General features: G+C 52.1%; 1 protein-coding gene across 3 annotated transcripts in view; it reads left to right on the forward strand.

The window, feature by feature from the left end:
* CDH4 (cadherin 4) overlaps positions 1-13,062 on the forward strand; it is a 479,150-nt gene that overhangs the window by 299,172 nt on the left and 166,916 nt on the right. For 2 of the 3 annotated variants that reach the window (XM_086332761.1, XM_086332763.1), the window contains exon 3: positions 8,141-8,233. The exons of the other annotated variant lie outside the window; for it this stretch is intronic. In XM_086332761.1, the coding sequence (XP_086188887.1) occupies positions 8,141-8,233 (93 nt within the window). The remainder of the gene's footprint in view (positions 1-8,140; positions 8,234-13,062) is intronic. 3 annotated transcript variants of the gene reach the window in all.

Raw genomic sequence — 13,062 nt, forward strand, 5'->3', positions numbered from 1 at the left:
GTACTTAGATGTCCTGAGTACTCCATAAGGGTGTCCAATACTGAGTACTTGGGGTCCTGAGTACTTAGCAGAGTTAGCCAGTACAAAGTACCTTCGGGTCCCTGAGTACTTAGCAAAAGTGCCCAGTACTGAGTACTTAGGAATACCTGAGTACTTAGCAGAGGGCCCCAGTACTCAGTACTTTGGGGTCCCTGAGTACTTAGCAGAGGTGCTCAGCATTCACATCACCCCCTTCCCTCCCAAGCCCACCCCTCCCGTGACTGCCCTTCTGCAGGGGGCTGATGGTAAGTCCAGACAGGGAGCCTGCGTCACTCTGGGTAGATGTGAAGACACCAGCAGGCTCCGTGCAAGACGTGGTGAGTGCACACACTGGGAGAACCCTCATGGCCCAGGGGCCATGGTGATGAATAACTCAGGCTCTCAGAATCTGTAAATAGCCTCCCACCTGGGTCTGCCTTTGATGTTTCATTCAGGAAACTCTCGCTTGGTCCAGGCCTGTTTTAATTTGTCTCGTTCCCCCTGCTCTGCTACCACTTCCGTGAACACGGGCTGGAAAAGCTGCTCATTATCGAGCTTGAAAAAAGTTATGTCTTGCACTGTCTTTGGTGCTGTTCTTGGAAAAATCGTTTTCTGGCCGGGCAGCCTCTAGCTCCAGGCTCTGGCGAGTCTGGGCCTCCTGAGTCAGGGGTGTGGGGCTCCCTCATCAGCGAACCCACTTCCTGGAAGCAATCAGAGGACAGCAGGTGGTAGGACTTCCTACCTGCACAACCATGGTCTCAGGAGTTTAATTACATGTGACAGCAAACAGGGACTCCTGCATCTGGCACTCCAGCCTCTCCAGGAATTAGCATTTGCAGGCAAAACCCCCTTCTCCTTCCTCCTGGTCTTCCAGGATGGCCCTGGAATACCTGCCACAGCTGGCAGAGAGAGGAGCTATGGCAGGTTCCTGGGCACCTGTGCCCCCAGGCCACTGGACACTGCGTGTGGCCCTGGCCTTTTCCCACCGCCCTGCCCTCTCCCATGTTTGGGGAACATCCCGAGAGGACGAACTGTGAGGAGTACAGGAAGGGCAGGACTTCCAGGACCCCTCACCCTGCCAGGACGCACTCCAAGGTCCAGACTCCAGGGTGGCCCTTGCTCCCTGAGCTGGACGAGGACCCAGGGGAGGCACACAGAGTGCAGGAGTGCAGATAGAAGAGCCTTAAAAAGAAAGAATCTGCTTTCTAATGCCAAGGCTCGCCTATCTGTTCTGACCACCTCAAGGAGAAAATGCCAGTTCTCAACAAATGTGACTTTGATTCTTCTAATCTCTTTCAAAGAGCAGAATAGACCTCGGGCACAGAACTTCAGCCAAGAAGGAACCATCACAGCCCCACTAGTGACTGCAAGAACAGGAATAAGACCAGGAACACTATCCTTTAGCAGACACTGCACTCAGCCCTTTGGGGACAAACCCTTTAGTTCACAAGACCCAGTGAGATGGGTTATTTTCTTATCCCCATTTCATAGATGATGAAACTGAGACAGAGAGGTGAAGTCACTTGTCCAAGGTCATATAGGAAAAAAAAATCTCCAAAGCGGAATTTCAGCCAGGCAGTCCAGTCCCAGAGCTCCTGTTTGTAATCATCATGCACCCTGCCTCCAAGCACTGTGCACTATTGGCCAGAACATAGTAACATTCTTTTATTTCTTAAAATGACCCATTCTTTATGGCAAGTGATGACGGTTTTCTACCAAAGAGAGATTTAAGGACTCGATGGAAAGGATGGGTGTTTGTGTGCATGTGTGCATACACATATATGTGCACATACATGTGTGTGCATGTGGACACACCTACATACGTGTATGCATCTATATATGTAATGCATGAGTGTGCATGCACGTGTGTGTGTACACACTCACCTGTGTGTGGGTACGTATGTGTATGGACAGTGATAAACTGAGTCAGTGCAAAGAAAAATAACATCATGCTGATGGTGTGGATGCTGTAACACAGTGAGATACCAGGGGTGATAAGAGAAAGCAGGGGCTTCTGGTGGGTGGAAACCTTTCCGGAAATTTCCATGGCCACCTCTGTTCTCTGTGCACTTGGTAGGCAGGCCATCAGGAAGTAAGTGACACATCTAGTGAGTCTCTCTCCTGCCGTGCCCCACCCCCACCCCCACAGGGCCCTGACCCCTCTGCCCCTCCCTCCTCTACAAGTCCAGCTCCCACGCTACACCCCTCCTGGTCTGCATGGGCCCTCCCACACCCAAAGGTCCAGACAGATAGGCCTGAGGCTCCAGGTTCTGTAGGTGACCCAGGAAGCCCTCCGGGCTTTTAGCCATGAACCCATCAGAGTGCACGTGTCAGAGTGCAGACCTCAGGGCTAGTGTGAGTGGAAGAGGCAGGATGGTGGATGAGTAGTGACCTGCCTGGCGGGCACCATGCTGGTGGGCATGGTGATTGAGGTCTGCAAATGCTAGACCCCTGCTGCCCCTGGATGAATGGTCCTGGACCCCCCAGGGCCACCTTGGCATCTGCCCAGCTGAGATGCCGTCCGCACACGAAAGCACAATGACTCCCCCCAGAACCATAACCGGCACACTGGGAGAGCAAGGCCCGGAGGGACCCTCGTTGCTGCCCCCCCATCCCGGACTGGGGTCACACTTGCCTCTGGACATTTTGGTGGTGGCTTCAGCCGCTGAAATGAGCCTGGCCTCTTTTCCTGTCTACTGTGAGTCAAAAGCCAGGCCAGAATGGCCTGGGAGGAGGCAGAGGCCACAGCTCGGGCTGGAGGGTGAGCTGGTGCCCCCTTCCCCCTGAACCCCTGCCGTGCTGGCCGTGCATCACATGCCCCTGACCAGCTTGTTAAAATGCCACCACCAGCCTGAGCTGGGAACTGGGCCCAGGCATCCCCATAAACCCGTGTTCTGAGACAGGGAAAGGCAAGGCCCAGCCTCCTCGAATCGGGAACCCTGGACACAGGTCTTCCATCCGAGACCTAAGCGCCCCATCCCCAGATGAGTCCTACTGCGCAGACAGAAAAGGGTTTCCTTCTCGGGACCCTTTCCTGAAATCCACAGATGCCTCTGATCGGCCCACCTCACTTCCAACCCTCTGTTCCTTTAGTCCCTGGAAGTCATCAGATACCCCCAAATGGAGACATCATACCAGATTCCCCAACGATGTCTCATCTTTTCCGTGTTTGTTTGGAGGGATAAGGCAGCGGGAATCAAAGGAAGTTTCTTGAAATTAACAAATGATCAAATCAGAACAAAAACAGAAAAGAGTCTTCATAATTGAAATTATTTCTACCAACCCATTCAACTAGAGTTGAGTAAATAAAAATCTTTAGTTGCTAAGAAATGGAGATCTCCAGGCAAAGATGTCGCTGGCGGTGGTGGCTGGTGACCGACGGTCAGGAGGTGCAATGTGTAGGACAGTCCTACCTGTGTATGAAGGCCGGGGCGCATGTGCTCTGCTGAGCTGATGAAAAGTCTCGGTCGCACACCGTAAGCCAGAAGGCAGTAGCATCCCCCAGGGGCTTGTGGAGTCTTGGCTTCCAGATCCAAGTAGCTGCCGTCAGGGCATCACTCAGTGTAATCCAGACACGGTTTGTGCTGGGCACTGGCCATGCCAGACAGCTCACTCCTGAAATGGACCCAAAACTCTCTGATCTTCGATCAGTTTGTCATCATCATTCCATCGCTCAATTGTGTCCGACTCTTTGCAACCCCATGGACTGCAGCATGCCAGGCTTCCCTGTTCTTCACCATCTCCCAGAGTTAGCTCAAACTCATGTTCATTGAGCAAGTAATGCCATCCAACCATCTCAGCCTCTGTCATCCCTTTCTCCTCCTGCCTTCCATCAGTTACATGACATTAAAAACAAATTGGTCTGGGTTTTCAGCCATGGGTTTGAGAGAAAAGCCTGTTTACAAGCATACCAGATGGGGATGACTTCACATTTGGGATTCACTTTGGTGAGTCCCTTCTCCAGATTCTGCCTCCACCAAGGTGCAAGATCCCTGTTGGGTCCGCCGAGTGAATGATAAACACCTCCCGTGAAGTGTGCCAAGCAGGGCTCATGGGGTCTGGAAAGAGTGCTAGAAGAGCTCAGGGATGATGGGGAAGCAAGTAGGTGATCCCAGGCAAGCTCCTGTTTGTTCACTTTTGATGAGGTGCACGTAGCCAAGGCAGCCAAACTGGCTTATGATACATGGGGGTCACATAGCATCAGATTTATCTGTGACCTTTGAGTGTCTGACGAGCAGGCTGGCAGCTTGCTCATGCAAAGTTTATACAGTGCTCTGACATGGAGCGGGTGAGTTCGTCAGACTGTCTGCATCTCAGAGTGATCTTGACTGACTACAGGGAGCAGAGAAAACAGCAGCGGGAGTGAGGGGTTCCCAGCAGCTGAGTGTTAAGGTCACATGCTGGGAGGTTTGTTCAGGGCAGACAGGGCAGAGGCCACGGAGGGGAGGGTCCGAGACCCACATCCAGCCCACTTGAGGTGGACACTGTGGCCTGGGAACCAAAGTGTGCAGACAGGAACCGCAAGCCGTGTCCCAGGCTTGGCTGGCCAGCCAGGTGCTTGAAAGAGTGAATGATAGAGTGAGTCACAGGTCACAGGAGGGAGGCCGTGGTGCAAACGTCATGCTTATTCTGAGCCCACTGGGAGCCACTGAGAGCTCTATCAGGAGGGTGGGGTCTGTATTCAATTGCACTTGAGTGGCCTCTGCTCTGGCTCCTATTCTCAAGCTCAGAGGAGCTGGAGAGTAGCAAGAAAATGAGAAAGGATGGCCCATCAGAAAGTTACCCCAGGTGAAATGTTCCCAGAGAAAGGCCATTTCCTGAAATTCGAATCTACCTCTGAGCTGAAGCGATGCTTCTCCCACTAATGCTCTTCCTTTTCCACAAAAGGAGGGTCCGCACCCCCCTCCCCTCAGCCACTAAAGGCTGTAGTGAAAATAACATGTGGCAGCCGTGTTTATAGACAAACACTGATGTGGAATGGGCGGCCCCGACCCAGGTCATCTGGAGAGACCAGCACCTCTCGGCTTGGGCAGCACCCTTCCCAGGAGGAGCTGTTCTCACCACAGGATGGACACGCGGCCCCAGGAGGTGGAGCTGGCAGCAAGCGGGCGTCAGCAGACTCTTCTGTTGAGGCAACCAAAGCACAGCCCAGAGCAGCCTAGCGAGCAGGGTGGCTCTCCTGGCGACTCCCCGGCAGGCCTGGCTGAAGGAACCTCTGGACCCGGCACTTGGGAGGTGCCCAAGACACTCTGGCTGATTCCCCTCGGTTACTCCATCCTCGGCCTCAGGCAGGCCCTGCCTCAGGTGGGTCCCACCCTCCTGAAACTTCCATCCTTGGGCTCCAGCTACCCCAGCATCAAGACAGGAAGACGCGATTGCCCTGGAGAGCCAGGGCTGCCCACTCCTGGTTCACCCAGCATCATCCACTCTTGCTGAGGAACAGGTCAGCCAGGAATCTGCACCACCACTGTGGCTTTTAAATGACACTGGGAAGACACTCTGTGGAGCCAGAGGTGGTGACTCACCAGGTCAGAATCACCCTCCACCATGGGAAGTTGCTGGAGGAGGTGTGAGCTGTCCTGATCAGAGGCTCGAAGGGAAAGAGCCTCAGAGTGAAAGAACCGGTTCAGGTGCCCACCAGGACTCTGAGAATCACCACGAGGAATGGTTCTAAGATTCTAAGACTTGGGATCCTTCCCGTGTGAGAGTCCACCAGCGACTCGTCATCCTGCACTGTCCTTCTGAGATCATCTTGCAGATCTCTCCCACTTACTGAGCCATGAGTTGAAACAGAAGTCACCATTGTGTGTGCCCAATCAGTCGTGTCCGACTCTGCCACCCCATAGACTGTAGCCCACGAGGCTCCTCTATCCATGGAATTTCCCAGGGAACAAAACTGGAGTGGGTTGCCATGCCCTCCTCCAGGAGATCTTCTCAACTCAGGGTTCGAACCCACATCTCCTACGTCTCCTGCATTGGCAGGTGGATTCTTTACCACTCAGTCATCCTGGGAAGCCCAGGAAGTCACCACTGCAGATGCTTAAATCAGCCTTTTCAATAAACAGATAATCAGCTGTTTAAAGACAGGGAGAGAGACTTCTTGCTCCCCCGTGGTTCCAGAGAGGTACTGGGAATGACGTCATCCATCAGCCTCAGCAGGGTGTCATCCCAGCCCGGGCAGTGGAGACTCAGGCCCTGGGGTGGTTGGATCATCCAGACAAGGGTCTTGTGTCCCCAATGGGGCTGCGTGTGGAGTTTTCCTCCCGAGGAGCTCCACCAAGACAGGGAAGAGGTTCTGTCAGCAGGAGAGGGGGAGCCGTCGAGAACAATGTTTATCCAGGAAAAGGTGCACAGCGCTTGCCTGTGTGCGTGGAGGCCGATGGAGCTGCTGAGGAAGAGCCAGGCTGTGCCCGTGTCCCTGCCGAGCTGGGCTGTCTTCTCAGCTGGGTAGGTGGGAGGTGAGGGGCCGAGGAGTGAGTGTGCAGCCCGAGGAGGAGAGGGTTCGCTGTAGGGGGTGGAGGCTGCGAGGATGTGCGGGAAGAGGCAGCAGTGTGGTGGTCAGGACTGAGGGGAGCAGAACAGGTGCAAGTCACCCACCTTGCAGGGAAGGAGCGTCTCAGTAGTTATTTCCCTCAGGTTATTCTAGTCTTCTTGGAACTAGAAATAACCCAGATGGCACCTAGGCGTTGTGTCCAGACTCAAGCTCAATGTGGTACTCGTGGCGGGCAGAACAAGGGCCCTCCAGGAGGTAAATCTGACCCCCAGAACCCATGATGATGTCACCTGACGTGGCAAAGGGGACTCTGCAGGTGGGAGTAAATTCAGGAGATGATCCTGAATTATCTGAAAGTGCATGTGTTACTCACTCAGGTGTGTCTGACTCTTTGAGACCCCATGGACTGTAGTCTACCAGGCTCCTCCGTCCATGGGATCCTCCAGGCAAGAATACTGGAGTGGGTTGCCATTTCCCTTTCCAGGGGATCTTCCCAATCCAGGGATCCAAACCGCGTTCCCTGCATTGGCAGGTAGGTTCTCTACCACTGAGCCACCTGGGAAGCCCAAGTAAATACTTTCAAAGTCACAAACAATGTAGATAAACATTATATGCCATATATTGTGGTGGACGTCTCAACATCTAGTAGCCAGGAAGGAGCCGTTCAGTCGAGCAGTTTTGGGGTCTGTATGAGTTTTTCCTGGACTGACACATGGAGCGTTCCTCTCCTCACCGCTCAGCCTGGTCACCTGTCTCCCGGGGGACAGTTCCTCTCATGGAGCCTCAGCATATGCTTATGAAGGACCATGGCCTCTGGGAGTTGGGGAGGGAGCACCCTGCCTCTGGTGCCCCCCTTCTTACCCCACTTCTGTTGGAAAACCAGCGGGTCACGTTTTAGGGGGGGAAAATGTACTTGATGTGAAGTGGCCTCTGAGACCCATTCAACCCGAGCATTTATTAACCAATCTCTTGGCCATGAGACTGAAGGGAGAGAACTCAGACCCCTAATGTGCTTTAAGGAGACTTCACAGGGTGGAAAAACACCCACCCTCACATCCTCACTGCTTTTCCCTTCTTTGAGCCACACACAGCCAAATCTGAGACATAACTGGGTGTGAATTACCTACACATTATACACAGCACTTCACCACTAAGTAGCTCTCTGCAGGGCTCAGGATGCATTTTCCCTTTTGTCCAAATCATACGAAATACTCTTTCTGAATTGTTAAGATTTTCTGCCACGCATAAAAATGAGGCTTAAATCACCCAAAATGCAGCCAAAATGCAGTAGATAATTCTGAGAACTTTACACCTGTGCATATGATTTGAGGAATCTGTTAGTCTCCCACCCCTGAGGGGATAACGGGGTACTGACCTGGGCGTGGAGGAAAGCCATGGTCTAAGCACCCTTGCCCAGAGGTTCAGGGCTGTGGCTGCCCCTACAGAGCCCCCCAAAAGAGCCTCGTGGGTGTAAAGAAGGTCAGGGCCCTTCGCAGCCTCGAATGGGGTGCAATTGGTGTGACTACACTAGGGAGCTCTCTGTCTGCTTCTGGAAATGATTTCTTTGTTAACGACTGTTTTCCTTCCTGAGGAGAAGGCAGAGAGAGATCTGAAGTTTGCATTTTGCAGGTGTGGGTGACACTGTGAAGTTGAAGCCTGATCATATGAGCCCGTGTGAGCCGCCAGGGGTGACAGAACTGTACATCTGTGTCCCCGACACAGGTGAGTCCCTCTCCCCAGTTCTGCCTGGCTGGTGGGGCCAAAGACCAGGCCCCAAAATCTCCATCAGCACTCACCCCCTCACGCACAAGGGGTTCAAAAAATAGGCAAACAAAAGACAAAGAGGCCAAGTTGAGGTTTAAATTCATAGACACCACGGTTTGGGGAGATGAAGGAACCACGTGAACGCCATCCAGTGCTGGGGAGCGAGGACCCCAGCCCCAACTCCACGGGGCAGCGGGGCCACCTGAGGCTGTTGGCACAGACCTGCGGCTCCGTCTCTGGGGTTTCTGACTCAGTAGGTCTGAGGTAAAGCGTGAGGATTCTCATTTTAAACAAGTCCCAAGGTCTTCCCTGGTGGTCCTGTGATTGAGAATCCACCTGCCAACGCAGGGGACGTGGGTTCAATCCCTGGTCAGGGAAGATTCCACATGCCATGGGGCTACTAAGCCAACGTGCTGCAACTCCTGCAGCCCACCCACCCACAACAAGAGAAGCCCCCAAAATTAAAAATCCATGCACCGCAACTAGAGAGTAGCCCCCTTGGAAATTTCTGGTTGATTCTAATCTGTGCAACACTGTATTACTCTCAAATTTGTCGGGTTTATGGCATTTGTCATCAGAACTTCTTTTTTAATTGTGGGACAATATGGCCATAAACAAATATACTGAAAGTGGGTATTAGCTGCTCACCCAACCAGCTTCACTCTTTCTTTGAAAAAATGCACTGTGTGAAAAGATGCATAAGAACAAATTGTGAATGGCTCTCTCTTGGCTGGTTTTCTAAAACTCCAGCATGTTTTTCTATAGCTGGAAATGACAGATGGGAGTCTATTAAAATAAATACAGAGTCACCATGCCATTCGGGGCTGGCAGCAGGACTCACCTCCTCTGATTCCGATGCACTATTTTCTCCCTGGAATGTGTTTGTGTGAATTTATGTGCTGGGTATAAATATGCAGAATGTGAGCAAGTACACACAGCTGTATTTCCACGTCTGTGTGGTATAGGGCATATGATAAATCTTGAGATCCATATGTTAGTCTTGTAAAATCCTGATCTTTGAAAGTAGTGAGTAATAGACATTAGGATGGCAGAGGGGAACTGTAGTCACAGAGGAAATAATCTGTTTCAGAGACTGTATATACGGCACAGAAGGAAGATCGGGCAAAGCTTCTCACCCCCTGCACCAAGCAGCGTGGGTTGACTTTTGTCAAGTGGTCCCCTGCGTCCTGGCACCCTCACACTGCAGATGCTGGACTCAGAAGGCACATGTCCCGAAGACTATGGACTGGTGGTGGTGGGAAGGCAGATTCCTGCCCACCTGTGGGAATATGCAACACCAAGCTTTGTGACCGTCCCGCAGACAGGTCAGCGAGTCAGAACCTTGCTTGTAACTCGTCAGCTGCCAACATAGTGGAACACATACTTTATATCATCGTTGTTCAGTCGCTAAGTTGTGTCCAACTCTTTGCAACCCCATGGACTGCAGCATGTCAGGCTTCTCTGTCCTCCACTATCTCCCAGAGTTTGCTCAGATTCATGTCCGTTGAGTTGGTGATGCTATCTGACCATCTCGTCCTCTATTGGCTCCTTCTCCTCCTGCCTCAGTCTTTCCCAGTATCAGGGTCTTTTCCAGTGAGTTGGCTCTTCCCATCAAGTGGCCCAAGTATTGGAGCTTCAGCTTCAGCATCAGTCCTTCCAATGAATATTTAGGGTTGATTTCCTTTAGGATTGACTGGTTTGATCTCCTTGCTGTCCAAGGGACTCTCAAGAGTCTTCTCCAACACGACAGTTGAAATACTTTATATAATGAAGTGTAATCTTCAAGTCAAATATTAAAATGTGTTTGCTTGCCCATAGTGTAAATCTTTCTGGAGAAGACTGGCCTCGTAACACCAGCGACTGGTCACAGGCCTTTTGCCCTGAGCTAGGCTCTGTGCTGAGTAAATGACCCTAATTAACAGCCCTATTTTCAAGAGAAGATTTTCTTGCTGCCTTTGGGTGTGACGAATGGGGGCCTGGCTCTCATCCACAGTGGAGACAGACAGAAGGCCGTCTTACCTGGCAGGTGTCTCCAGTGGGGCTGGGATGGTCTGCCCGGCAGCCCACGTGGGATGTGTCCACCCCTACTCACAGATTCCTTAGCCAGGATGACTCACACCTGCTGTTTGGCAGGGATGTAGACAGAGTCCTTCCAGACAAGACCCCCACCCTCCAACACACAGCACTCTAGAAACCACCAAACAACTCTAGAAGCCACTGACTTCGAAACAAAACCAGCTAGACAGCCTGGGAGGGTCCTTAGAGGGCCCCCAGCGCAGCCCCTAGGAGTTTCCAGCAGTCACTGAACTCATGTCTTTGAACCTCCTAATCTTAAACACGCCCATGAAGTAAGTCTGATTTAATATGAATGTGAGCGGGGGTGTTGCTGGCTGAGCCTGTCTCAGATCCTTTTACGGAATATACTTTATCACCCCAAAAGGAAAGCCTGTGCCCACCACCCTCACTCAACAGCCACGGTAACTTCGGTCTCTTTATTTCTGTAGAGTTCCCATTTCTGGAGATTTCTCCCAAACGCAGTCATGCAACATGTGCTCCTTTGTCTCCAGCTTCTTTTCATTTAGCAGAATGTTTGTAAATCTATGTTTTAGCTAACATCATTTTCTGAGAGCCGTATATAAATTCCCACTGACTTCAAAACCTGCCTCCACCTACTGATCTCTGAAAGCATCTGCCACCCCAGGTGTGAAGTGGGGGTGACAGCCTCCCAGCACAGGATGGGAACTGAAGAAGACTGCACACCAAGCCGTTCCTGCTCTGCCTGCCTCTCCTTGAACTTGGGACGTGTCAGGCCTCCCGGGAGAGAGCACCTGCTTTCACTGCCCCTGCTTACCTGCCACCTGTGTAGACAGTGGTCCTTCCTATCATCTTACTTCCAGCCTGGACACAGCCTGTGCAGCTTGGGGTCTTGCAATGGTCATTTCCACCTTGGATGGTATGAGACCATCCTCTGGACCCCCTTCCACTGCCCTGACCTGGGTCACCAAGATGCCAACCGTCTTAGAGCTCCAAGATTCAGCCCTCCCGGGGTAATCCCTCACCCACTTCAGAAGCCTCAAATGCTCCAGTGTGTAACCCTTCCCTTATCCTGGGCAGTGCAGATGGCCCTCTGGATACCAGTGGGATGGCACCCTCGGGCCATTTGACATTCCAGATGGCAGCATCCTGGGAGAAAAGTTTTTCCTTCCAAGCCCCTCTCCCTCCTTTTATCAGAGGAGATTTTGCAGTTATTAAAGATTCTGATAAATACTGAAGGCAAAAATAAGACCCATTCTAGCACCATCAGAGGTGGTGGGATTTTTTTTTCCAGTGAAAATAGACCGGTGGCGTCTGTACTGATAATTTTACATATTTTTCTGCCAAGAGAATAAGGGTCCTGCCAGCTTTTCCTAAAAGAACCAGAATTTTCGTGAAACTCCTGGAGTTTTACAAACTGCTCGTGAATTTGATGACAGGTGGTCTCCCTGCTGGGCCGTCTCCCTGGTTAAGTGTTTGCCCACCCCCACAGCTGCTCAGCTCAGGAGACCTGCGAGCCTGCTAGAGACTAAATGTGTGTGTCTCCCCCACCCCCAGTTCACGTGTTGAATCCTCACCCCCAAGGTGATGTGTTTGGAGGTGGCCTTTGGGAGGTGATGAGGTGGTGAGGGTGGAGCCTTATGAATGGGATTAGAGCCCTGATAACAGAGACCCCATCCACCACATGAGGACGCAGCAGGCAGATGGGCCTCTGGGAACCAGACGCTGAGTCCTCAGTTGTGGATGTCCAGTCCCCAGAGCTGTGAGGAATAAGTTCCTGTTGTTTATAAGCCCCCAGCCTGTGATATTTTGTGATGACAGCATGAAGAGACTAGGCTTAGAAGACTGTCTGGGAGTGCACTGTGTGTGCATGCGTGTGCACGTGTGTGTATGCATGTGTGTGCACATGTGTGTGTGCACGTGTGTGTATGCATGTGTGTGTACATGTGTGCATGTGTGTGCTGTGTGTACACACATGTGCAAGCACCAGCCGATGGTGATGAGCTAACTACTGACCCCTCTGCAGCTCTCAAGTCAGATTAAATCCTCCTTTTGAAGCCCACCAGGGGTTCTGCTCCCTCCCCACTGACAAATTGCCACCTGGTCTTACCGTTTCATGACCCAACCGCTCAGCACTTCCCAAGACAGTGACCATAAACAGGCATCCCTGTCCTGACCAGCCCTGCCCAGTGTAACCGGCAGGAGTGATGCTCACTCGTCCAGCTCTCCCCAAAGGGAAGCACCCCCTTTCCCAAGAGCCTCCGCCGTGACCTTCCCTCCTCCTCGGGCTTCTCTCCCCGATTGTATTTCCGACACCAGACATAATCCCCCGGACAGAACTGGACAGTGTCTTTCTTCCCCTGCTCCCCGCGGATGTGACTTGTTAACTACAGTTTCTTCTCAAACCCGGAGTCTCCTATGTGGTAACTGTCTGTACCTGAGGCGGCCTGAGACAAGGAGGGAAGAAGCGTGATCGTCAGAGATGCAGGCGCTGGCGAGCAGTCTGCCAGCGCCTCCGTCCGTCCGCCCATGGCCGCCGGGAGCAGAGGGCACCTGCTGACTCAAGCCACCCTCTAACCAGCAAGCCTGCTGTAATTCCACCAGCCAGGGAGTTATTTTTAGGAGTAGTTTTAAGCACAAAGAATAACTCTATTTAAAAATAGTTTTGACAATGTGAAATAGGGGAGGGCTTCCTTTCTGGGAAACAAACTCACTTAAGATTCCTTAAATTCCCAAGTAAATGATTTGGAAAT

Source organism: Bos grunniens, chromosome 13, assembly GCF_055505025.1.
Source record: "Bos grunniens cultivar Pamir isolate PY7600 chromosome 13, Bosgru_T2T1.0, whole genome shotgun sequence".
NCBI lineage: Eukaryota > Metazoa > Chordata > Mammalia > Artiodactyla > Bovidae > Bos > Bos grunniens.